The following is a 27,947-nucleotide window of genomic DNA, read 5'->3' as shown; positions in this document are numbered from 1 at the left end:
ATGTCTAGCGAGGCTCTAGTGATACTGCGATAACTCAAACTGTCAAGTTCCGTTGTGGTGTTGTTTAAATTGTAGCAAATAGCAATAGCAACTGCAATACTGCATTGCTGCCTGCACAGGCCATTTACGCACAGTGATCAGTTGTAAATTTGCAATACGAAAATTAATGTTAAATTTTTATTATTTTGTAAAATATTGATAGGTATCTTAGTAGGTTTAGTCCAAATTAACTACTTAATCCACGTCTTATAACTTAGTACCTATTGAACAGTTCTATTTTATTTATGTTTTTAAATTCGGAATGAGGTGTAATATTTTCCAAGTAAACGTTATGTTATATTACTGTGACTAATTATTATTTGTAGTACTTCTGCTATAGGTGAGTTTTTATTTAAAATTATATGAGAAAAATTGTTGTTATATTTTATTATTGTTTTATTTTAGGACCTAGATCCAAAAAGTATTCAACAATTTACCAATTTACATAGTTCATGTTTTGTTTATGTGAAAACTATGGCATCTTCTACAGTCATAGTGCGTCATTTCCCTCCACAAATTACATCTGAAGATAAAGAAGAGTTTCTCAAGTATTTTGGTGCCAAATATGTTAAAATATTGACATCTAGAACAAATCAGAGATCTATTGCGTATGCGAGGTAATTTTTTTAAAGATACTATCTATTTATTTCTTTTGCTGTATACTGTCTATATTTTTAGGTTTGAATCCCAAGAATTTGCTGAAGCTGTTATTCAGCGGTTGCATCAAAAAGAATTGTTAGGCCATAGGTTGACTGTTGAATTATCTGCAAACGATCTCGATGTCAATCTTATGAAATGCCCTAAGCCACTACCAGTTATTGAATGCAACACTGACAAAGTAAAACAATTACAAGAGGATTATTTAAAAAAATTAAATAGTTGGTCAGCTGCAATTGACCTAAATCAACCACCGCCACATCATCTGCACTATAGTTATCCTGATCCAAACCCATACATACTGTCAAATATTGCCAATGCATTAGCTTATAATCAGAAGTTCTACTATCAAGTCTTACACTTGATGAATCGCATGAACCTGCCTGCGCCTTTTGAACCTATCATAGGTTATCCTCTGAATAAGTTTATGAAAATCGAAACTGCAGATAAGTACACCACCACTGATGAAACTGATCCAGATCTTTCAGAATCTGAAATGGAAAGTGATAATGAAAGTGATCATAATATAGAACCTAAGTTATCTTTGTTCAAAAAGAAAATATGTAAAGTTATAAAGCCTAAGCGTTTAAAAAATGTCACAACTACAGTGTTAAAAAAGGCCAAAGTTGAATTGGCCAATGTTTTTGACGCTGTTGAGTATGAGATACCAAAGAAAATTGAAGTCAAAGTACCAGCAGAATTAAAACCTGTCGAGGGACCAACTGCGGACACCGAAGGCGGATTTGGTGTAATATATTCATCAAAGAGTATAAACAAAGAAGAAGATAAAAAAGAAAGCGATTCAGATGATGATTTAACAGGAGATTGTATTAGTAAAGAAGAATTAGCTACAAATAGATTGTCAGACAAAGATATGAATAATATGCCTATTTTTAAGAATTATTATCCTGGAGCTCCATCCTGTAGGTTATACATTAAAAATTTAGCAAAAACAGTACTGGATAATGATTTAAAATACATTTATAAGAGATTTATCAAATCTGGAGATCTCAAACCAGGAACTATGTTAGTAAGATCAAATAATATTTATTTGAATATATAATTATTTAATGTTCTATATTTGCAGGTTTGATGTACGGCTGATGCAAGATGGGCGTATGAAGGGTCAAGCGTTTGTGACATTACCATGTGTAGAAAATGCCCAACAGGCACTGAATGAAACCAATGGATATATTTTAAAAGACAAACCTATGATTGTACAATTTGCTAGATCAGCTACAGCAAAATAAGTATTAATACAATAATTTAATGCATAGAAATAGTTAATTATTTATACATATGTTTATATTCAAAATATTGTACATAAAAATAATAATGTATACAAAAAAAAGTTAGTTTCTTCTCCTACGCACTCTGGAAATTCTCCAGGAATTTGGTTCTTCATATTTGTTATAAAGTGGTTCTAGCCGTTGGTTCTTTTTGAACTTGCTCAACTTTGTTGGATCAGAGAATTTAAAGAATGCTGGTGCGAATTCAACAAGCCACCTTGGATCTATTGTTGTTACCTCACGCATATATTCTTTGGTAGTTTGAACCAGCTCATGATACATCACCCTGATAATAGAATACATTCAATTTTTATGAATATTAATATTAGTACATAATTAATTAATTTATCAAAATACAAACCATTCAGGTTGTCTGTTGAACAAAGCACTGCTAGGATGAATATAAACTGCCTGTCCATCAACAAGAGTACGGTAACCTTCTTGTGGATCTTTTTTAGATGCATTACGGAAAAATCCAGAACAAATAGCTTTTTGTATTCGAGCTGTATTTTTACCGGCTGAAACGACATCCAACTTATGTCTACAAAAATGTAGAGGTAGATTTTAAAAATTAATTAGTTATAACTTATAAGTATTCATAATTTAATCATTACCGGTCCATGATTCCTAGCAATTGTTTACGAACATCTTGGGCTCTTTTGAGTGTACGTACTTGGACAAAATTCTCATAACACCAAGCATTACTAAACTTATTATTTTTCCAAGAATTGTACACGGCCAAAAGTGTTAAATGATCACCTTCAACTTGATTGAATTTTGCTTTTTTTTGATCAGCTAATGCTTGTTTATCTTTTGGTCTATAAAAAACATTTTGAACAGAAAGCATGGATACAATAGTCAATATCTCTTCGGAACATTGAAGATGAACAGACATAATCAACATTTTGGAGAGATTTGGTTCCAGTGGAAATTCTGCCATCTAAAATAATATAATACTTTTATGCATTAAACATTTAAATTTTTTAAAGCAGATACATACTCGTCTTCCCAATCTGGTAAGTAGACCTTCATCATCTAATGCACTCAAAGAATGCAATGATTCTAAGGCCATGATTAAACTTTCAACTGGAGGGGCATCCATGAAGTCAAAATGAAGTAAATCATTAATGCCCATAGTTTTCAGTTGCAATACCTAGAGTAAATAATTTTTAAATTGAAATTAACAAATAAGTGAAATTTAATATTTAATAACATACTGTAGTTGCTAAATTTGTGCGCTGTATTTCAGGTACAGGTGTTGGCAACATCTCATCTCGATAGGCTCTCTCTGTATAAAGTCTATAACATTTACCTGGTCCAGTACGGCCAGCACGACCAGCTCTTTGTTTGGCTTGTGCCTAAAATGGCAATATAATATTAAATAAATAATTAATTTTATGTAAGTAATAAATATAATATTTAAAATATTACACTACACTAATATACAATGAATTTAAAACAATAAATTGTTTTTGTATACTATTGTAAGCTATACATATAAAAAAATAAATATTAAATGGGTAATATTTCAATATTTTTTAATTTACAAATTAGTACTATCACACTATTTAAAGCCAATATTCAAAAAGTAATTAAAAAACATACTTGAGAAATTGGTGTGACAACCAAAGAGTCCATTCCAGTTTTTGAATTATAAACTTTTTGTTTTACAAATCCAGGATCGACAACATAATAGATACCATCAATTGTCAATGAAGTCTCAGCAATATTAGTAGCAATTACAACCTAAGAAATAAATATGACAATCAATTTAATATATTTTTAGAAACAAATTTCTAATGTTTTGATAGAATACTGTTTTATTTATACTTTTCGAGATCCAGGAGGGGCTGCTTCAAAAATTCTAGTTTGCATTTCACTAGGTAGAGCTGAATAGACAGGTAAAATAATTAACTCTGGTATATCAGGTCCTAATGACTTCATTCTCTCATATAAAATTTCACAAGCTGTATCAATTTCTTCTTGACCCGTCAAGAAAAGCAATACGTCACCAGGTGGTTCACGTAAATGTATTTGCATAATTGTAATGAGTGATGCATCTAGGTAGTCAGTCTCAGGTTCTTTAGTATATAACACTTCAACAGGGAATGTACGTCCAGGAATTGTGAATATGGGTGCTTCAAAAAAGTATTGAGAAAACTTCACAGCGTCTAGAGTAGCAGACGTAACAATTAGTTTAAGTTCTTTCCTTTTTGTGACAGCTTGTTTTAATAATCCAAATAAAACGTCAGTGTTTATTGTTCTTTCGTGAGCTTCATCCAACATGATTACAGAATAATTTTTCAGGTCAAAATCTACTAGACATTCACGCAGCAACATTCCGTCTGTCATGTATCTAAAAACAATAAGAAATATTTTGTTAGACTATTAAAAAAATATTACAAATAAAATAGATAATATTAGTCATACTTGATAACGGTCTCTGGACTAGTGCAATCTTCAAAACGTATAGTGTAACCAACTTCTTGACCTAATCTGCATCCAAATTCTTCAGATACTCTTTTTGCAACAGACATGGCTGCCACTCTTCTAGGTTGAGTACATCCAATTTTACCTCTTGATGTAAACCCAGCCTCAGCTAAATATTGAGTAATCTGAGTGGTTTTTCCTGAACCAGTTTCTCCAATGACGATCAAAATTTGATTGTCAGTCACAGCCTATTGTAAATGAATAATATATATGTACATTTTTAATAATTTAAATGTCACTTAAAGATAAATATAATATTTATTACTTTGATGAGTTCATCTTTGAGTTTATAAATAGGTAAGCTTTGTCTTTGTTCTAAGAGAGTCAAGTTGGTCTTCATTCCAAATGAACTTTTTTTACCACCAATAACATGTTTTTTCCATTCCGGCACATCTTGGGCAGTCAAACCAATTCCTCGCATGTTTGAAGCTAATTGTCTACTATCGTCTAAATATTTTTGAAAATTATATGAAGTACATTTTTTTATTTTTTACAATTTAATATCACTTACTATCTGGTAGAGGATCAATCCAATTTTTAGTAACATTTTTAGGCACAGAATCCATTTCTTGTTCACGTTGTAACATTTTATGTTCTCTACGTTCTTTGGACAAAGCACTTTGCATCATGGCTGCTTGTGCAAGAGAGCCATCTGGATTTTTAACTATACGTACCTAAAAATTACAAAAATAAGACTAATACATTTTTAATAGTTAAAATATTAAAGTAAAAATAAGGTGTTGTATGTACTAAACAGTAAATATTATTTTATAAAAGCTTATGACATCTGGTTCTATATCTCAAACTTTTTTGTCATGGGATCCCATAATTTAATGTAAAACTATTAAGGCCACCTTAATCAAAATTATTTATTATTTTTTCTTTATTATATACTAAAATTACATGTAGTATTTCATACAGATGCACTATTGAAATATATTGTAATTTAATGTTTTTTTTAATAGTATTAAACTTTAGACATGTATAAATACAAATAAATTAGTAATAATTGTTAAACTTAACAGTACAAAGTTAATAACTTTTAAACTATACAAAAATATTCTGTAAAAATGTTGATAATTATTAATGTGACGGGTGGGTTTCTATACTTTTGCACAACATATTAATGTGCTGTGTGATATTTGAGACTGCAATGTGCAAGTTAGCTTCTACAGACTGTTGTGTGTTGTGAAACGCATGATGAATGCTTGGTTTTTATTATTTGAAATTATAAAAATGCAGTTCCATAGAGAAATGTTGGTGTCAATTTAATAACTGAATGGGTTATTTTTAAAATGAAACATCTACCAGAAAACCAAAATAAGGTTTTTGATCTCTTCTGTAAAATTGAAATCTCTTTTTCAAACAACCCATTAAACTAAATAAACAACCTTATTTAAATTTGAGTCGAAAATAATTATGGTATTTTCTTATTTTATATAAAAGCTTAAGGCATAAAGAAAATAGTTTAAATTAAATAAATATTTCGCGGTATTCCAATAATATAGCCAAGACCCCAGTTTGAAAAGCACTGTTCTATACAATAACCTAACCCAAAAATTCATTATTTTAAAAAAAAAATAATAAATATAATTAAAAGTGAATTAAATATTTTGTTTCAAGTGGCATACTGGACTGAGATCGTGGAGATTTCTACCATGGCCATGTAAAAATGGAGGTTCGTCTTCAACAATTTCAATTTCTATATCTTGTTCTTCCTCAGTGTTGTCTTTGGGTAAAATACCAGTTTCTTCATCAAAATCGGGAAGTTCGCTTTTGTCAATACAATTGGCAGATAACATCTATAATTATTAAAAATAATAAAATAAGTAAAAAAGTATGTCATTTTTAAATATATTTAGTATTTACTTGTTTTATTTCCCAGCGCTCTGGAGATGAAATCTTATTCATACGTTTTAAATTTGTCATTTCATCTGCATCAGCAATGGTTTGTAACTCCAATAAAGAAGTTGGTCTATCAGGGTTACGGCCACCCATCATATCATCGTCTTCACTAAAATAATTAAAAGAGAGGTTAAAAAGATATTGTGTTATTAACATATTTTGTATCATACTCTAAATCTCCAGGCTGTATCATAGGGTTTAAGTCTTCTCCAGTGTCTTGATCAACGTCTTTCATGGATAATGAAATCTTTTGGTTACCACTAATAGATAAAACTTTTACCTGTAAAAATTGAATAACTAATATTTTAACAATTCACAGAATTTTAAAGCATGTCTCTGTTGCCAAACGATGATTACATACCATGACTTTATCACCTCTAGAAACAACATCACTAACAGAAGTCACTCTTCCTTTTTGACGTAATTGTGAAATGTGTACAAGTCCTTGGGATTGACGGAACATATCTAATTGTACAAAACAACCAAAATCTACAATATTCAAGACTTTACCAGGATACACTTTTCCCAATTCTGGAAATTTGCTCCTTGATTCAATTCTAAATGAAATAATAGAAATATATTAAAAATCAATTTTTACATAAGACCAATCTATAATAGAATAAATTGTAATTTTTTTGATACCAATCCTAGATTATAGAAAATAACATACTCTTTATCATGTCTTTCTTTTCTTTGTCCATCTTCACTCCTGCTTCTATTAGAATTGTGATGGTCATACCTATCTTGATTTCTGTAGCGATCGTTATTTTGATCTCTTCGTTTTTCTTTACTTCTATCTCTAAATGATTTTTCTTTATGGTGTCTATCACTCTGTTTATTACGGCTCCTATCCCCCTGTCTATCCCTCTGTTTATCACGGCTTCTTTCCCTCTGTCTATCACGGCTTCTATCCCTCTGTCTATCACGGCTTCTATCCCTCTGTCTATCACGGCTTCTATCCCTTTGTCTATCACGACTTTTGTCCTTACGATGTTTTTCTCGACTTCTACTTCTGTTTTTAGAACTTCGTCTCCTGTGTTGCCTATCATGACTCTTAGATCGACTTCTGGACAAACGTTTGTCATGTGAAACATTTGATTTGTTAGTTTTGTCATCTACAGCGCCACTAAAGATAATTATTTAAATACAATATTAGAAAGGTAAAAGTTTAAATTTTATTTTTATTCTACAAAATGTAATCATACTTGGTGCTAAGAATCGGAGCAAAAGACTCTAATTCAGCCATGACAGCACTAATGGGGTCATTTTCTTCACCAACAATATCATTGGGTATTGCTAAACCGGGAAATTTACATGCCAATGTATCACTTTTGTCAGTATTATCATATAATTTATTTCCAGATTGTTTTGATGTTTTCGGTTGCATATGCTGTATAATACGTAACAAATTGGCAATAAAAGAATCCTTGAAAAAAAAAGAATTGAATACAAAATATGTTTAAAAAGTATGTGATAATTAGAGTTAGGATGTTGATAACTTTTACATTTTTTTCGCTTTAATCTCATAAAATGCTATTGCAGCTAAAAATTTGTTTTATATTTTATAGATTTAGAACATACTAATTTTATTTTGCATTTTTCGATTTTAATGTCATTTTTTATATTATAAATTTTTGATGTTTTTGTACAACACAAAGCATTTTTCTTAAATTTTAGATTTTAGGACATTTATTTTTTATTTTTTAGGCCATCAACATTCTATATCCAGTGTTAATAATATTAACTAACCGAAAATTCAGCTCCATTTTTCAAGAGAGCCTTTTTGAATGTTTCTAATGTATCGTTGTTGAAAGCTAGGTCAATAATAAATTCAGCTAGAAATGAATACAATTTATAAATATAATACAAAACAGAATAAGTATAAAATAAGATACACAAAATATTATAAGGAAATATTAGGTTTAAATAATTATGTCTTACCCAAATCTTTGTCGTTGAGTCCCAAATGGTTTTCTAATTCGGTACATATTTTTGATACTAATGACAAATGTTCTAATTTCGGTAATTCATCCATAGTTACTAGATGGTATTTACTATTTGGTATTTATAATTTTAAAATCAAAGGCATGATATGTTAGTTATATCATGGTCAAAAGCATAAACACCGGAACAGTGAAAATGTACACCAACGGAATATTATCATTCATCAGTAAATAACAAAAATCTTGTTTTTATCAACTCATGTTTGAAAACAATTAATATAGACCGGGAGTCCCAACGTTGCGGAAACAAACTCATTTGGTTTCTGTTAGGTTGGCGTCGTGCTTATCATTGAAACGAGAGACTTTTCAATACGATTCTCAGTCAAATCACTATTATTATTATTATTATTATTATTGTAATTTATAATACCTACACATAAAAAATTCATATTTTATTTTTCAAATAATTGAGACTTTAGTCAATGTTATCTTTATTTCGTTTAAGTTTCCTTGTGTCTGTTTTGTGTTTAGGGTTAATAACTAGTGTTAGTGTCAAAGTATTTATTGCGAAATTCAATAATTCGTAGATGCAGACTACCAAAAAGAAAATTAAAATAATGAATATCAACACAGATATTATATTATCCATTGGAATTCGCCCATGAACGTAATTATGTAAGTGTATTTTTCTATTATTTCACTAATTTTTACTATTATTGAACGAAGATAATAATGAAATAAAATCATATAGGTACCTTTATTATAGGATTCATACTTGATAGAACACAAAAATATCTAGCACCTATATAGGTGGTCATCTATTGTTTTCCTATGTTATGTTTAATACATTTTGATTGTTTTTTTTGCTGTTTAGGTTGTTATATTGATGTAACTAAAAAGTCTTGTAAAATGTTAAATAATTTGTTGTTAGTTTGTAGGCATGTAGTAATAAACTTCTTACCATAATTTATTACCTACTTCATAATTAAATAGGTACATAAGTTTTATTGTATTGTGCTCAATATTTTAGCACTTATAATTTTGTTTAAGCAGGTAGTTGGATGATGATTGTGTTGTCAAATACAAACATATTCAGGTGTAGATTTATTTGTTTCAGGCGTTTAAATATATAGGTAGTTGTATTACTTTATTATTGAATTTAGTTAGGTGACAATGTTAGTGTAAGTACAGTGTATAAAATAATGATAACTATTTAAAAACACAATGTTTTTAAGTATGTATTGTTGGTATAATTGACATTTTGAGTTTATTGGGTTAATAGATACAAATTTAAGATTATTTAGTTTCAGAGTAAAATTAACACTTAAACTTTAATTATTAACTTTTATATTTGTACCTATTGAAAAAATTATTGACCTTGTGATTTGATTATTTTAAATAAGTTGTAAAATCATAATATTTAAAAATCAAGTAGGGACTTAGCATATTTATACTAAATTCACTTTTTCTTCAAATACATTTTTTGTAACATTTAAATTTATTACAATAACAATGATAAACCATTAAGGTATAGCATAGGTACCTTTAACTATATATTTTAAAGTTAACCTTGACCTACATAAATAATAATGATAATAAATGATTTCATTTTCACTTATTATGGAGTAAGTATATTGAAAAGTGAATTTACTTACATATTACAATTATGTATTTTTGTATCATTCATTTTATTTTTGTTAATGTGATCTACAATTTTGTTTATAGGTATTCATATTCAATTGTTTGTTCTCATTTATAAAGTTAGATTAATAGTACTTTAAGTAAGAACTAATAATTGTTTTTATGAATTACTTTATTTTACATTTTATTATTTGGAAATAGCTAATTCAATTGGTCATATTAATTGAAATACTTATGTGTTGACTATTGATAGAACAAACTGAAACTATACTATATATCTAGTTGTGTTTTTTTGTATCACATAATGTCTCGCAACTCTTGGTTTATTATAATGTTAGGTGATAATATTATTTTTAATAATGTTATAAATATAATTTTCTTTATAATTTGTTCTAAAACTTTATCAATTTATTTGAAATCTGTTTTAATTTTTTTGGATTAGTTTGTTTAGTTATGATTGTTTACCATTTTAAATAGTAGTATCACACAATGTTAAAAATGTATTCTGGTTTATTATAGATATTGAGAATAAAATAAATTTAAATTTAATTAGGAATAATGTGCATTTAAATTTTGAGTTTCCTACTGGTTTTCAATTAATCATTTCAGAATCTCTAATGTGTACGTTTAAAGAACGGAATATATTGGCGCAAAATAATTGTTTAGATTATAAAATTTACTGAAACTAAATGAATAATATAATGAGTGATGACTATACTGTATAATGAATGTTATATGACTATTATATACGTATACTTATAACGTACTATTACGATATTACGAGCGTATACGTGGATTGCATTACTAAATACATCAATGTTTAGATTATTGAGGTACCTTTATATATATTATAAATCTATAACTGAAATTGAATTTCGGTTTGTTTTGTTAATAATACAATTCGTAAGTTTCTATACAACCTTTAAGTTTTAACAGCTAGTGGTGTGACCAAAAACTTCGTATTAATTGCCAGCAATTTTACAATTATTTTAATAATTGTTGATTTAACAGATTTCCTAACGAATTTAAAGATATAAATGCTTACATAAAAGTGATGAAGGAAAGAGACAGGTAGGTTACTCTATTAACAGTATTTGATAATATATCAAAAATATATCTCGTTATTTTAAAATTATTTAAAATTGTTGATATTAATATAATATTAAAAATATTAAAATAATACCTATCTATTCACTATTGTTATTACGCCAGGAACGATAGGTAGCAGGTACCTCGTCTGTCGAGTATTGGATCATCTCATTAAAATGTAACGATTATGTATTAATTATACTTTTCTATAATATATTGTCGACCGCACGAGATTGTTATTAAATATTTTTCATACCTCATGGTTTACTATTGTACAATGAAATAGTATTGGCGTACGGTTACGGAATATAGCCATAAAGGTGGGTTGTTCATGAATGTCTTATCACAGATATTGACCTAACAGTGCACGTTAAATGTGAAGAAACCCGTCTACAGTGATAAAGTTGAAAAAGCTAATCGCTTAATATTTTTGGGATATTGCAGAACCGAAAATCGAGATAGCTACAGAACCTTTTTGGATTTTTTAAATGTTTTTCTCTGCTGTACCGAAGGGCATCGCCTCTTATGCTTGCTAGTGTCGACGATAATATTGTTAATATGTTTTATTTATTTTCGCATCTGTATACGTCGTTCGCATTTGGCCGCAAAACATCCTTAGTATACATGACGAGTATGAAATAAGTGTGCGCTTGCGCCCGTGTGCGTATATGTGTACAGTTGTTGACCATTTTCTCTTGTCGACCAGCGAAACTTAACGACTATAAATAGCACCACCGGTCTGTCTCGCCCCCGCCTGCACCACGTTGCGGGGCAGCAGTTTAGAGCTTTTTTGTGTCATACGAAAACAAATGACTCATTTTATGTTTGGCGCTGGCACATGGTTTATGGCCTTATTTTATTATTTGGCTTAACTGGAACGACGCCGTATGCACGCGCACAAAGTACTGGTATTGGCATATATAATATTATGTACGTCGACCATTGGTTTCTGAATATTATTATTGTTATTATAATATGTTGTTTATTTTTTACAGTGCGTGATGAATTTTCGTAAATTTAAAACGTATGGAGAGCGCGTATAGGGCGATGTAATGTTCTGTCCCATCAGCAGAAATCGTGTCGTCAGTATAATATAATATATCAAGTATAATAATTTGCTTATGTATCTACCATGTGTATATACTTTTTGTTAGGTTTGTGCACGAGTATTTGCCATTTTCGTTTCCATTATAAATGATACAATTGTTTGAGATCTATGTATGTTAAACTGTATGCGATTTTGTAATTTTTTTTATTGTATGTTCATTTTGCAATTAATGTATTCATATGTTACTATACATGTAAAAATTGTCACAAAACCATAGCCATTCTACTGTGCAGCTGTGCTGTTTAGCTATACAATTTATATTACCGTATATATTAAAGTTCGGGTAGACGTCTTTGAATATGTCGTTATAGGTGAATTTGTAAAATTTTAAGAGAGGTTTTAGTCAAAAATAATCTTAAGACATTTAGGTGGCTTGTAAAAGGCTTTATTCTAATATCTGTAATTATTTTATTACAAATTAACTTATCATAGCTAGGTAATGATATTAAATTATCATGGAATAATATTAATAGTGTGATGTTATTGGTGTTATTAATTATTAATTAGCATTTTAATAGCGTTATAATAATTATTTCAACGTCCTTACAAAAATAAAAACCATTTATATCATTGGAATTTTGATTCTTAATATTTTATCAGATTTATTTATGGTAGTAGAAAATGCAAATGACTGAATTTTACTGAAATAAATAAGGTAATTACTATTGTGGGAGAGAGGCAATCTCCTATTTGCTCAACCCCCAAGTCCGCCTATGATATATTTAGTGTCCAAAATTGTCGAAGAACAAATAGATCGTTGCTACCGTTGGTCGTTGCAATATTTATATTACGGTAGTTGATTTATTAGACATCTATTCGTCAAACCTTATAATTTATAATATTAGGTAGGTATATTAGCTATATTGGATGTGCGTGTATATGTGTTGTGTGCAACTTTTGCGTAATAAGTTAACATACCACTTGTTTTCGAATGTGTGTGTGTATCTGTAAACGCGTGAATATGTTCGACCGTTACGTGGGTGGCAAAATGGCTTTTGGTCGAGTACTCGACAAAATATAAACTGCTTATGAATATTTTTAGACTAGAAAACAGCATTCTTCAAACTACCGAATTGCATATTTACTTAATGACGAGATAACAATTATTGCTGTCGTAATGCCATGACTCGTGTCTGATACGCACGTACAAATATAAAATATAATTATATGTATACATGTGTAATATGGATTGTGTGTGTTTACAAAAAAATGTCTTATAAAAAGTTGTTAAAAACTATTATGATCATTGTTGTAAAACAATTAAAATAATAAATAAGTATTTGATTAATTAATTCATTATGTTAAAATTTAAAATCTAATAGGTACACAAAGTTTATTTAAAACAGATTTTACAAAGAAAAATATATATTACCTATATAATATTTGTTTAAATTTAAGTTTACATTATGTTATGTATTGGCGAGTCTATGTATTGACTTCTCTCAGGTTAAGAATTGTTAATTGTATAACTTATTAGATGTACCTTTGGAATTACACATTAAAAAATAGCGAATCGCGCTGTGGCGTTTGTTGTCGCGTGTACAATACTATTATGTTCCACTTTTTTTTTTTATCGACAATATGACTGAGGTTGAGATTTATACGTACTAAAAAATATTGATTTAAGTCTGTGTTCTATTAGGTAAATGTACCTTCCATCGGTGTTATTTTGGATATTGTTTAAAAACCTCTTCAATCTTTTGTAATAAAGGTATGACCGATATTGTCGTTTTGACTTTCCGTGACCGGAACAATGAGCAGATAGCTTGGACCGTCATATTTTTGTCGCCAGTGGAAAGTCAGACAAACGGCTGTTTCCATTAATAATAATTAATATTATCAATTATCATCATTATTATACTATGTTAATAATAATTATATAACCGTATAAATGTATAATTTTCATATTGCTCATAGTATTTTTCTTTTGTTTGTACATTATAAATAATACTAGTGAAAAATAAGCATACGTGACATTTGCAAATATTAACATAGATATATAGATAAGCTTACGGGAGTGAAAATATTTCAGCAGTTACTTATATAATATTAATGTATTGCACTAGTATTGCAGTTATTTTGGTTTAGTTTTGTTACTAATTGTTCACAGTGTATCCAGAAATCAACTATAGAAAAGTGTTATTAAATTTTCTCTTTAATATATATATATATATATATATATATATATTTATTATAAAAGATTTAGCTCATATATAGAATGTGTATGTTAAATTATATATATTTAAATTTTTGATAAACACATAAAAAAAATCTAAAAATATATTAGCATATATACTATTTTTATATGCTTGAAGTAAAAATTTGGAACAAACTGCACATTTAAATGGAAAATAATGTTAATAAGTTTTTTATAATTCAAAAATATTATCACTGCGAGGACATAACATTTTTACGTGTATTATACATATTTTACTATTCATAATAACATTTTAAAAATACGTAGATTAATTATTAAGCTACTGTTAATATTTTTACCACGAAACAATTTACACTTGTTTTATCATAAGGTGATATTGACTCAAAAGTTAAAAAAATAATATACATTTTTTATTTGTTTTTGTTTGAGTTAAAAAAGGCAATCTATTTTTTCAAAAATTGGTTGGTGTTATGTAAAAATTCTCATTTTTCTTTATTTTTGTGCGTTTTCTCAATTACATAAAAAACTGGACATTTTCAGTTTTGTCCCCTCAAAAGTACAAATTAGGTTCAATTTTCTATCAGAAATCACTCTCTAAGTTGAAGATTGAATATTTTTCAACTAATTTATTGTGCATACAGACAAAGTTTGGGATTCATTAAACAAAGGTTATACATACACTTATCTATTGTATGCATAGTTGATTTTGTAAGATATTTTTTTTATATCTGCAGTTAACTAAGATTATAGGTTATTTGTGTCGTTTTTTATTTATTCTAATTTCCAGTCAGTTATTTTATTAAACCACTCTATTAAAGATACAATATGCCATTAAAATAGTTTATTAGGATTATCATGTTCATGTATTCTGTATATCATGCCAAAAAATCTCAACCTAAAAACAAATGGTCTTAAATTATTAATTTAAATATCGTCACTAAAAATACTAAATATGTGAATGTCTTATTTAAAATTTGAATGAAAGATTTAATTAATCTTCGTTGGAGTAGCATTATAATTGTACTCATAATTTTTTACTAGTATTGTGTATTTAATGTAATCAGTCGATGAGTTGTGATAATTCAAGCCTCGATAAATAAATTTTAGATTATAGTGTTGGATTTAATTTTCTGGGTATATTTATAATAAATTAATTCTTTAGTAAAGTTTCTATATTGTTTCATTTTTTATATGTATGTATCAACATCATTTAATAATTTATACTTGAAAATTATACTGTTAATTGGAACTATAACTTTGAAAGCTTATTAAATATTTATTTCCAACAACAGTCAACAAATAATGGGAAAATACATAGAATTACAATGTATAATGATTGACGATAAATGTACTAGTTGTTTTCACAAAAAATATTTACGATGTAGAACGATCGTTGTAATCGGGTTTTTCTTTACTGCTTCTTTATGTGATATAGTTCTGCATTTATAATGTGATATTATTAGTTAGGTTCTGTATAGTATACATGTTTATTTTTTTTATTTTTCAGAATTTTGTCTTAATATGTATATTATGTATTATTACCATTGTATCATTTATTTATTTTGTGTATCATTCGTACTTATTGTTGTATATGACGTGTATCGTGATGTATATTCATTATTTTTCAATTCAGCTTAAGCTTCTGTTCCCTTTTTATAAGTGTATCCCATTAAAATGGTTTAACAGGCGAATAAGTTTTATTTCTATTATATATATTATATATTTAAGTATAATTTGTGTATATCTGAGTGTATATATATAACTAAAAGAAAAACTAGAACATTAATGTTTATTATATTGCCATTCGGTGTGTGTTTTAATGGGTTTTATTTTATTTTTATTTTTTTTATCTTATCCTGTCCCTTAGGTACATCGCGCACTCTCACTCGTCGTATACTATTCTAGATGTTATACGGCGTGTGGCATATGGAGAATTGCATCTGGGGCGTAAAGAAGAAAACATGGGTTGCGAACGTTATTTGCGAGTTTTTTTTTTTTGTATATCTACTTGAATTTGAAATTCTGGGTTAAAAAATCTGTTGTCAAAATCATTAAATCATCCGACTTTTTCGACTTTTTTTTATCTATGTCTACTCTGTCAGTCCAGCATACAGTCGATTCGTCGTCGTCGTCGTCGTCAGTAGATCTGGAATGACTCTTAGTACGGATTATAGTTGACAGTTGGCACTCAGGCTCCATTTGTTTTTCCCTACTGTTTCGGTGACTTAATTTTAGAAATGCTGACTTCCTATGTTCAGCCTACATTTTTTTTTTAAATTTGCCCCCCATTTTTAATGACCGTGGGCGGAGTTTAAGCTATCTGAATTTGGAACTTCAATCATATATGACACGAATCTGTAGACGCCCATAAAAACGCGTCATTTAAACAAATAGACTTACATATCTTTGCCTGTCTAATTGGCTGAGCCAACACTGAAATAATGTAAGTGGGTCAACTGCGAGTAAAAGTAATTCCACCCTACTCCTACATTTTCGTTATTGACAGGGTACTTATTACATTTTTGCATAACTACAACTATAACTATGTATATTTGCGTTATTTTGTGGATGCATTGTGTGTATTACAAAAATATAATTACTACAGAATAATTTTTCGAATAACATTATGATAGGTTTAGCGTCTTATAAAATATTATAGTTATTACTTTTTAATAATAATTGATTATAGTTAACCTGTCAAGTTATTGTTTGCTGTTCTTACTAATATTTTTTTTCGGTTTATTTTTCCTGAACCAATTTTCTTATTACCTGTTTTATTTTCATGATCAAATTTACTATGCAGTCTACTAATGTCAATAATAATACGTATAGTGATAAATTTAGAACATATTAATGATGCAATAGTGGCACTTTCATTGCGTTATGACGTTTTTATACGTCAAATTTTAAATGTAATGTTTTGTTTATTTATTTTTAATGATTTAAATGTATAAATAAATTTATTTATTAGCTTATATACAATTTATATACTCATGATTTAAATTTTAAACTAATATAGTAGCAAGTTATTATTATTTAAAATTTAGTTTAAATCAAGCCAGTCAAGTATTAGTTTAAGAAGAATAAGTTGGTAAATTTTTTTTTAGGACAAAAGTAACTTAAGTTAAATTTAGGGTAAAAGTGTACAAAACAGGTGGTGATTTTTTTTAAAATTATTTTCTCAAAAAGTTTAAATATTTTTGAAAATATTTTTTTTGGATTATTTAAAGTCAACATTACATTACAATTAAAACACAACTTTATTGAAAAAGGATGTATAGGTAACTATTAAAAAAAATATTTTTAAGGTTTTTACTTTTTGTTTAACAACAATGTATGTTTTTAATTTCATACTCCGGTTAGAATATTCTAAGAAATTTAATGTTTAAAAATACAATTTTCAATTTGTCCAATTTAAACCATGCAACTTAAATACTTTATGAGAAAATTAATTGTAACGAAAAAAATTAAATTTTTTTTCAATAATTTTGCAATGTTATGTAACTTTGCGATTGGTATACGTTTTGATACTTAAAAGATACAATAGTTAAAAGTTAAATGTATCGAAAAAATGTTATGTTTAATTTAACTTTAAATTAAAGTTTAACCTTGAAACAGTTATTATTTATTATATTTAATTAAATATGATCGAAAAAATTGTTTAAATATTATTATTATTTTACTTACTTTATTGAATCATGTTATTTATGAAATATATATTAATTTCATTAAATTTTGTCGGTTAATCGCTGTTTGATTGACTTCAATTTAAAAATAATATATTTAGGATTTGTTTAGCAAAAAATATTAACATCTACGTTTTGCTTTAGCGCTTTAAAGGAACAGGATGTTTGTCCCCTTAGATTAGATATACAGTTTTAAAATAGAAATTCAAAGCATTTTTCTGCGTATGTTCTCTCTTTTGCTCACTTCAAAGCTAGGTATGTCTACTCGTATTTGCGTATTTGACAATAAGTTAAAGAAACTAAAAAATGTCAAATAGAAAGGTCTATATTTGCTTTCAATCATTCGATGCAATTCGTTCAGTTTTAATAGTTGTAAGTTATAAAAAGTATAATAGTGTCTTTGAATACTGTTAGATTATACATACATTTTCAAATAATATTTAAAAGGGTACAATACTATAATATAATTAAATAAATATGTTGTTTTTTGTCGATTATATTCGTATTGAGAAGATAAAATAATATCAAAATATATATACTTTATAAACAGATATAATAGTTTAAAGCACTATCTGGTAATGACTTAGTAGCTGTAGTAGTTAATACATACTTTTTTTACATTATAAAGAGTGATCACTTCATGTACTTTTAAGCTGAAAACACTATGGGCTCTCTTACGTGTAAGCCTTTGGGATGTGACTCCCCCTTGTCTGTTTTATTACCTTATTTAAACACATATTCGTCCTCTCTTGGACAGAAAAGATAAAAAATATTCATTCTCCAGATAATTTAAGCAAAACAACTCATTAATAGTATAACACTATAACTGTGTAATTTAAATTGAGAGACATGTCTCAATTAAACAACGTCTAATGTTTATACTTTACATAATAATGACCACATTATTTCAAGTACCTTCATAGTAAAAGTATAATGGTTGAAACATTCTATAATATTAATAATAATATTCGCTAGACACTATACTAATCTTTTTCTTTATATAAAAAATGTTGGCAGCATTTTAATTTGTCCAATTGTTCTTTAAATTCACTTTTGATTATTAACATTATTTAAATTGTATGTAAAGAATTCCTGCAACTGCTACACTACACTAAAGTGTTGTTTATATTTTTGGCTTGCAACTCTTATCGTTTTGTTAAAGATTGCAGATATATTTCCTTTTATACAGGATTTATTTAAAATTTACGTGTTGTAAAATATACGTGTGTGCATTAAATAACTCCAATGGTCGTTGCGCAATTAATTTTTTTACTCTTTCCAGCAATAACAATAATAATAAACAGAGAAAATGCTCGCCAAAATGTCCGCATCAGCGATATTTCACATCTTGGTAAAAATAGAATTATACACACTGACATCTTACAAATTTCTTGATTTTAATTTTTTCATTAAATAGATTTAAATAAAAATATAACTTTCTGAGGTTCTTGCAATTTTTATGGTGACCACGTGTTTATGCGGAGTAATAAGAATGATACGTGGTAAATTACAAAATATCTTTTGGATTATCGAATCTGACTTTCTTTAACGAAGTTTTTTTTTAACGTTGTCGCGGTGGTGTCAAAACACTTAAAAAAATAAAGTTATAATAAGCTCCAGTACACACGTATGAATAATATTAACATGTATATTATAAATGTAAATGAAATAAAATAAATTTAAAAGTTCGGGGAATTTCGGGCGTCAAAATAAATTACACTTGTGTACGTGGGGCGTCCGCACGGCAGCAGTGGGTATATGCATATGGTATATACGGTGTGTTACAGGCGTACGTGTCCTGATGTCGATGCCAGCAAATATGATTTGTGAGTCGGTGGAAATTGTCACGTTAAACGTCTGTAGAGACTTTTTACGTACGTATTTTATTTTTATATAAATAAGCACACGTTGTAAAAATCACATAAATTGTCACCCCAAAATTACAACTACATGTGTGCTTGTTATTTTTGGTGATTTATAATGTGTTGTTACCTTAGATCAGAGTAAAAAAATATCCCTATTCGTCTTGCACTCGCAAGATGTATTGCCATAATCTAGTATATAATATGATTTAGTTGTGTGATCGAAGAATAGATGTTTATGAAGGTGGCGTGTTCAGTCTATATCTGCTATAACTATTTGTTAAATTCAGATATTAAAATAGTATTACTTATGGTTTTGAATTCTACATAATTTGTCATAAAATTTAAGTGTTAAATTTTTTAGGTTATCAATAAGATATCAATCAACTTCTTCGTAATCCGAAAATTGTTCATTTTATTTAGTTTTAGAATACAATGTTTTAAATTTATGTCGCATTTATATTTTCAACACAGTGAATTATATAAATAATAATACATAATTTATTTAATATCTACTACATTTTTTTGTTGCTCATGTTTTATGAATTTATTATTATTCATCCTGTAGTTCTTGCTACATTATGTATATATATAAATATTCGATGTGAATAAATAATAAAAAATACTAAAAATGTATGAACATTTAAAGGGTAAAAATGAATAATTATATTGAAAATTAATTTTAAATATACAAGCAAGAAATTAAAGAGAAAAAAGTTTAAACTTATATGAAGTAAATATAAAAAAGGAGAAATTATAATGAATTTAGGATGTTAATTTTACCAAATTATTTGGTATTTGTAAATAAATCGAATCAATTGTTTTCATTGTATTTAATTAATAATTTTATAACACAGTTATTAATCAAATTTATAATAAATGTGATGTAACAATATCATATATTAATACTACTTACTTGAATGTATTATATTTTACTAATAGTTAAAAATAGTTTTATGATTTTTAAATTTATTTCTTTAAGAATTATATCTTGATTATTATTAATAATATGAGGTAATTATTCCTTTAAAGTTAGGTGGTTTTTATTGTATAAATTCATTAGAAGTTAATATTTTTAATGATATAATACGAAAAAGAATTAACAAAAGCAGTTGACATTTTTAACAATTCATTTTTTAGTTAAATTGTTGTTTTACAGAAATTCAAAATTAGAAAATTATAGTTATAATCGGGCTATCTTTTATATAAATGTTTAAATTAATCAATTTATTTTTTCATTAATTAAATAGAATTATTTAATTTTCTTCAAATTAACAGCTCTCCTTTGTATAAAAAATTCGATTTCTCCTGGTGTTTGCTGTATTAAATTTGATTAATACACCGGAACATTGAAATCTAAAAATTTGTATGCCAACATTTTCGTCTGCCCGTCAACCAAAATTTATGTTTAACGAGGTTTTGCCAAATAACCACCGAGTTTAACATAAATAACTGAAGAAACCAATAAAAATGCTGTCCGTCCATAGCTCTACACCCACGGCTGGGTTGAAAGATAATTTCTTTTCAACTGGATCATTCAGCCAAAGGAGTCTTGTAGATCAGTTGTATTTTATGAAAAAATTATTTTTAATAAACGTATTTGAAACGAATGAATGTAAATGATAATTTGGTTAAAAAATAGATCTACATAATTTTATCTCAAAAATAAAATTCTCGGTCTTATAATGAAATTTTCTAATGATATTTTGTGTTCAATTACACCACTATTTCCTAAAAGTATTCAAAATGATTTTTTTTTTACATTAATTATCAAAGATTGAAACAAACATTGATTCAAACATCTTATATCTATAATCTTTGAAATAGCAACGGAATCTACCTATATTTATTCTTTGATTATTTTGATATTTGCAATATTTATTTTATTTTTTACAAAGCATAATATACATAATAAAATATATTATTATTTCAAACATCAAATTTTAAATTCCATTTTACATCTAATTTAGTTATGGGAAGTGTAGTATTAAGGGGTATTCTACAAAATGTATGATATACAGCCTACAGGAACAGTTTAAAAATATAGGTAATATATAGGTTTTAAATACTTATTATTGAAATAAATCATTCATTCATTACTCGATATTTGTATAAATATACACATTAATATATTATGTCAAAGAATATTCTGCTTTAGGGTTTAAAATTAAAAATATAGGTTGCTTTGTAAAAACCAAAAGTTGATATTGTTTTTATGAACAAACAAGGGTGAATAAGTAATGGAATGTAGTGAAATTGTAAAAATTGCTACTATGTTTTACAAAATAAATATTTAGGTAAAAAAGGATTATATTTGTATTAATGTCATTGTATTCTAAAAAATAAAAATAAAATTGTTTTATGTTATTGTTTTTGGTGATGGCAATAGATAAGTTTACGTTAACTGTTTAATTAATTTTAGTCATTTGTTGTCATGCACTGTGTTAGTTCTTTACTATATAGGGTGATTCACGAAGTATACTCTCCCATTTTTTCTTTTTGAATTATACATTTATTATCTCATTTTTGAACTTTCAATTATACCCTCTTAAGGGTATTGGAAGCGGTGATTTTGTTCAATATTTGCGCAGCATAGGATTATAAAACATGTTATATTTTCAACGTACCGATTGATATAATTAAGTGATAAAAATTCTGAAAACAGATTTGAATTTGTTATCGAATCTTTATGAAATTTGCCTTATCATATTTTTGTTTTTAATTTTTCTAAAAATTTAAATATGTCAATTTTTAATTACTTTTTTAGAATTTTTTTTGCGGGGAGGGATCTATAAAAAATATGGGAATGTCGATCTCAATTGAACTTGGAGATAAATTTGAATATATTTCTAAAATTTTTATCGTTTTATTATATCAATTGGTACGTTTGAAATATAACATGTTTATAATCCTATGCGTGTTAGACAAAAACAGAAAATCACCACTTTCAATCCTCTTCAAGGCTATAATGTATAGAATATTGAGATTTTTTTCTATTTATGTCGTATCCAATGGCGATGTACAAGCTTCTAATTTTCAAATGAGAACCCCCTTTTCTACTGTAATTTTTTTAGCAAATAGTTTTCTGAAAATATTAAAGTGTCAAAAACAGGATGCTCAATAATTAGTATACTTATTTTAATAATTTAAAAATAAATTATTTAAGTATATTTAAAAATTCAAAAGATTGGTTTTTGAATAAATTCATTATTAACGTAGTAATTGAAGAAATAATTATTTTGTATAATTCGTATATTAAAATCAAAATTTAATCATTTACGTGTTTTTATTGAATATTAGGTATATATATCGCTCGAAGTTGGTATTCATTTTAGAAGTCTTACTGTTTTTATTATAGCATTTCTAATCAAGTTATACTGTGAAAAAATATATGTTGAAAAAGTTAATGTCATTGTTTGAGAGCTCTTTAATTGAACGTGGAAACGTCCACGAATTATACCAGTGGACAGAATAGTATAATGTATAATGAAATAATGTCACATATGCACATGCATATTATTTGTGTTTATATATTTATATTTTATAGGTTAGGTATAAAATATTATATAATACATGCACATATTATACTCGAGTCACAAAATTATAAAGTCGTCAAACCATCAACGGCCGTGGGTATACAATGTGTGTGTTTATTTATTGATTACAGACTTTGCGAGAACGAATTACCATCTATTATTGTGTGCGTGTGTTCTTATATACCCATCGCGACGAAAAGCCGGAATAATCGCGTGGGTCCGATCTAAACGATGAGAGACGTTTTTGTGGTATAGCAAGAGAACTCATTGGGTAGGGGGAAACATTATATTATTATTATGTAGTTGCGTGAAAAGTGTTGTTGTGTCTCTACAGTAAGCGGTCACCCAGCTCGTTTTATCCCGTGTCCGATGGTCTGTTGTTGTCCGAAGGCGTCTGGAATTGTTGTTTTAAACGAATGTGTGTGTGTGTGTGTTTGTGTATATGTTGCTAGTTTCAAAAATAAAAAATCGCAATAATCGCTGTTGCCGGGTCGTGTTTTTTTGGCGGTGAAGAAAAAAAAATGTCCGTTACACGTGCCAATTTATGTGGGCGAATAGACCGTAAATGCACAGTAATTTGTTGTGCATATGTGTTGTCACAAACAACGTCCGAATGCCATCCCATCGTAGTATGATTATGTAAAATTTCGTTGAAAAAATTGTTCTTTCTTTAATTTTCTCGTTTCACATTTTTCCGCTTTGGGTAGTATATTATATTGTATATTATTATAATGGTACAGAATGATCGGCAGGTTGCCCGAGCGATTCTGCATAAGTTATGGACCGTTTTTAGTTTAGTCTCACGCAGCTACGTGGTGTCTGTAGAGCTTGAAAAGAGTAGTATTATTTTTTATTTATTTGTTTCCCCTAGTCATAATGACAACGAGGGTCATGACCATTAAAATATGTCCCATCGTGATCATCATCGGCAGTCCTCAAGTACACTTGAATTTTGGAGCATTGCCCCAATAAGTTCCTAATTCATATTGTCGGGTTCATACTGCTGAGTGTAAACAGTTGAGCATAGAATATATTGTTTAATCATGTATGTTACGTCAAAAACTGCACTTTTCTTGCATTGAATTATATAACTAGTATGTTTTTAACTAGTATATTAAATCTAAATAACAAATTGCCAAAAATATGTTTAGTATTTTAATTTTAACTCTGATACGTTAAAATAATACTAATGTGTTTTTTAGTAAGTGAAATATTGGTAGTTAACAAATAAAATTTTATTCGACGTGCATTGTATATATAGAATAATATTTAACTTAAACGTAATGTACCTATGTCGTATTGTAGTTTCTTTGCCACTTATTACAACTTTTACAGATTGATGAAACATTTTATTTTTAGCATTTTTGTATACATACACTCTAACATGAGTTAACACTTCTCATTCGAACTTTTTTTCATGATTTTGGTATTGATAATGGAAATTATTGAAAACAATAGTTCATAAGTAATGATTAAAGTAATAGTTGATTTTTAGTACGTAATGAGTGATTGATGAAAATAACGTATATATTTAATTGCTTTTTAGACATAAAAACGATACACAATGGACATTAATAATATTTTAAATATTAACATTTTTCATATTAAATGTTATTGATAATTTTTAAATTTTGGTACATGCATAAATACTTAATATTTCGTGTATAAACAATAAATTATATCTATATGATGCATTATGTATATACATTAAGTAATAATAGCCTATTCATTCTTAGTTTCATAGTAACATTATATTACCAGTTAAAGTTAAATTGTTTTTTTATTTGGCAATATTTGTAAATTTTTTTCTTATTTGCAATATTTAAAAATATTTAGTTGGTTTGTTAACTTAAAAAAAGAATATTTTTCAGAATGTCAATACTAGCTTATACATTTGGCTCACAGTTTCTACGATTTTAATGTAGTTTTAGTAAACTTCCATAATTGACGTTTATTTTTGTATAAAATAAATTTTGTTGACTTTGGTTAGTATATAGATTCTAAATAAAAAGTCAATAGTTTTTGTCTTAAGGAGGAATGTGGTAGGTAGGTATATTTGCAATAATAAAATAACAAAAAATTATGGTGATTACAGCTTTTTAAGTTTTTTTCACATGCAAGGAATAATACAGTAATGATTGTTGTTCAAAATGACTTACTCTGAATTTAAAAAAATTAATATGTATACGAAAGTCTAATGGTCAGTTGGCAGCATTTTTGTTTTAATTTATAGATTTTACAAAATAAAAACACTGTGTATTTCAAGTGCAGTGGGCGTCTTTCTGTTCTTATTTTGTCTTCGTAATTCGGATATTATTGCATTATTACGCCCATTGGAGTCGCCCACCTGGATTAAAACAAAAAATAAAAATATATTTTCGCTTTGGCGAACAAGTATACAATTTTTCTCTTTCTTGTATTGAATATATATATATATACTCATTCGAAATCGCGAAATAGCCGTATAAACCTGTTGATCAGCTGGTCCGATCCATTCTTATACCGACGGCGCCCACGACGATTCGCGCGCCCATGCGTCCTTCTTCCTGTTTGCTGCAATGCAGATTATTCACGCATATTATATACTTGGTGATATTGAATGTAAATACGGTCTTTGAAGTTTGATCAGAGTTTTGCGGGAAATCATTTCTGTAGTGGTCCATTCAGTTTAGCCAAGTTAAAATGTCGTTGGGTTACATTGAAATATGCGTCTTCGTTTGGAAAGAGCATATAATTAATGTATATATGAGAGTTTAGATCATGTATATATCTCATCCCTCTCCCCTCCTTCATAATAATATTATTGGCATTTACTTTAATAATTAAACAAAATACGTATTTTTAATTTTGGTATAATCTCTTGATGGTGGACATTTATAAAATTAGTTTTTGGTATAACACTAATATATATTTATTTATTTATGTATTTTTATCTTATGGTATTAACATATTTTTATTGTACTCCGAGTTAGCAATTTACGCTGTTTTATTACGTTGGTATGTTAACAATAAACTGCTTTTTTTACAATCTGAATGATTTACAATTGAAGTGTGGCCAATGTAATCATTGCTTATTTTGGGTATATTTCTTGTTTTTATATTTAATTATATTAGTATCTAATTTTATAGATCTTACATAAATGCTATTTGGAAGATCGAAATTTAGATTATTACTTGTATGACTTGTTAAGTAGTAAATGTCTTGTAGGTACATTTTACAGTTTTCATTTGCATTTTTAGCTGTTTTTCTTTAGCCAATTTATATTTAAAAATCCTATTTATTACAATATCGTATTAGTATTTAACTGTTTAAAAATGTTGAATACCTATATATAAGTTATAATAATATTTTTTATTATTTATAAAAATTCACTTTGAATTAAGTTAAGAATACTCATGAAAACTTTCTTATATTGTAATGTAATCTTGTAATAAATTGAATAAAATATTTCCAATCGTTTTCTCCCATTCCAACTTATAAAGCTGTAAAACACTTCATGTGTTGAAATTATAATAATTATGATCATTTATTTGCCAACAACAGTGATCATACTATATAATGTTTACATAAATTGTTTAGTTAAGTAAGTCTGCTATCACTTTAAGTTACATGATATTGTGCCAGGAATTCTTAAATCTTAACATATTGTTATAGTGAAAATAATTACTTTCTAAGGAAATTAATTTGGTCGTTTAACATTTTTTTGCACAAGTTTATTGGATATATTTAACAATTTCAATCTTCTGTATGCTATAAATTTATTTTTGTTCATTCAATGTCGTCAAATATATATTTTATGAACGTTAAAAATGAGTTTTAAATGTTAAACAACAAATAACAAAACTATTGCAGTATTTCTTTTTTCTTAAGTTAATAAATAAATGTTAATATATTTCTGTAATTATTAACTACTAAGTAGAAGCATATGCTTTGTACTCATAATATAGATCTGATTATATGATATGTGTATCTGCTTGGACCGTGAATTAATTTGATTAGTTCTTAAACTATAAGGGTTTTAAGGATGACAAAATCAAATTTAAATAGTAACGAAAGAAGAAAATATAATTTTTAGTGCTTCAGTTATTTCATGCGACAGTATTTTTCTGGAATTTTGTTGTATAATAAACATGTATCTTAGATTCTGTTTGAAATATTCTAGTTATTTACAATAATTGCCTACCAATGTTTATTAAACCGCATATTTCGTAAACGCTATAGCAGTAGGTATGTTTTTATTTTATGTTTAGTCTGCAAATTGGTGTATTATTGCTAGTGTTTTTATGTACACATAAATCTTGTTTATTTTATTTTGAATCGATAAGGCCTGCAGGTATAAGTAAAATCTGAAGGACAAAAACATTTTTTTTATAATTTATAAACGTGCGTTGGTGTTTTATTATAGATCGACAGTTGATATTATATATATATATGTATAATGTAAATGCCTATTATGATATTATCAGGTCTTAATGAATCAGTAACAATATTGTATCGCACCAATAATGTTAAAAATATCAATATAATCATATTATCTATCTTT

At 27.4% G+C, this 27,947-nt stretch overlaps 3 protein-coding genes across 3 annotated transcripts in view; 2 read left to right on the top strand and 1 right to left on the bottom strand.

The window, feature by feature from the left end:
• The first annotated feature begins 19 nt into the window (after window positions 1–19).
• LOC113550625 (RNA-binding region-containing protein 3-like) lies at window positions 20–1,971 on the top strand. The gene is made up of 4 exons (XM_026952574.1): window positions 20–379; window positions 445–656; window positions 718–1,722; window positions 1,784–1,971. Exons 2-4 carry the CDS (start codon window positions 514–516, stop codon window positions 1,944–1,946), a joined length of 1,311 nt encoding a protein of 436 aa, XP_026808375.1. The 5' UTR covers window positions 20–379; window positions 445–513; the 3' UTR covers window positions 1,947–1,971.
• Window positions 1,944–8,415, bottom strand: LOC113550624 (ATP-dependent RNA helicase DHX8). Its single transcript, XM_026952573.1, has 18 exons — window positions 8,322–8,415; window positions 8,130–8,215; window positions 7,586–7,806; window positions 7,051–7,506; window positions 6,742–6,937; window positions 6,551–6,660; window positions 6,345–6,489; window positions 6,107–6,277; window positions 4,987–5,149; window positions 4,741–4,922; window positions 4,416–4,663; window positions 3,816–4,341; window positions 3,591–3,731; window positions 3,203–3,343; window positions 2,986–3,138; window positions 2,600–2,925; window positions 2,347–2,526; window positions 1,944–2,271 (listed from the first exon to the last, which is right to left on the bottom strand). Exons 1-18 carry the CDS (start codon window positions 8,413–8,415, stop codon window positions 2,049–2,051), a joined length of 3,762 nt encoding a protein of 1,253 aa, XP_026808374.1. The 3' UTR covers window positions 1,944–2,048.
• Window positions 8,416–8,759: 344 nt separating this feature from the next.
• LOC113548691 (myocardin-related transcription factor A-like) overlaps window positions 8,760–27,947 on the top strand; it is a 59,261-nt gene continuing 40,073 nt past the window's right edge. The window contains exon 1 of the mRNA XM_026949705.1: window positions 8,760–8,998. The gene's annotated coding sequence lies outside the window, so the exon portion shown is untranslated. The remainder of the gene's footprint in view (window positions 8,999–27,947) is intronic.

This window comes from Rhopalosiphum maidis, chromosome 4 (genome assembly GCF_003676215.2).
Source record: "Rhopalosiphum maidis isolate BTI-1 chromosome 4, ASM367621v3, whole genome shotgun sequence".
Lineage (NCBI taxonomy): Eukaryota > Metazoa > Arthropoda > Insecta > Hemiptera > Aphididae > Rhopalosiphum > Rhopalosiphum maidis.
The sequence above is the reverse complement of the archived record's forward strand: the minus strand, read 5'-3'. Positions and strand labels throughout refer to the sequence as shown.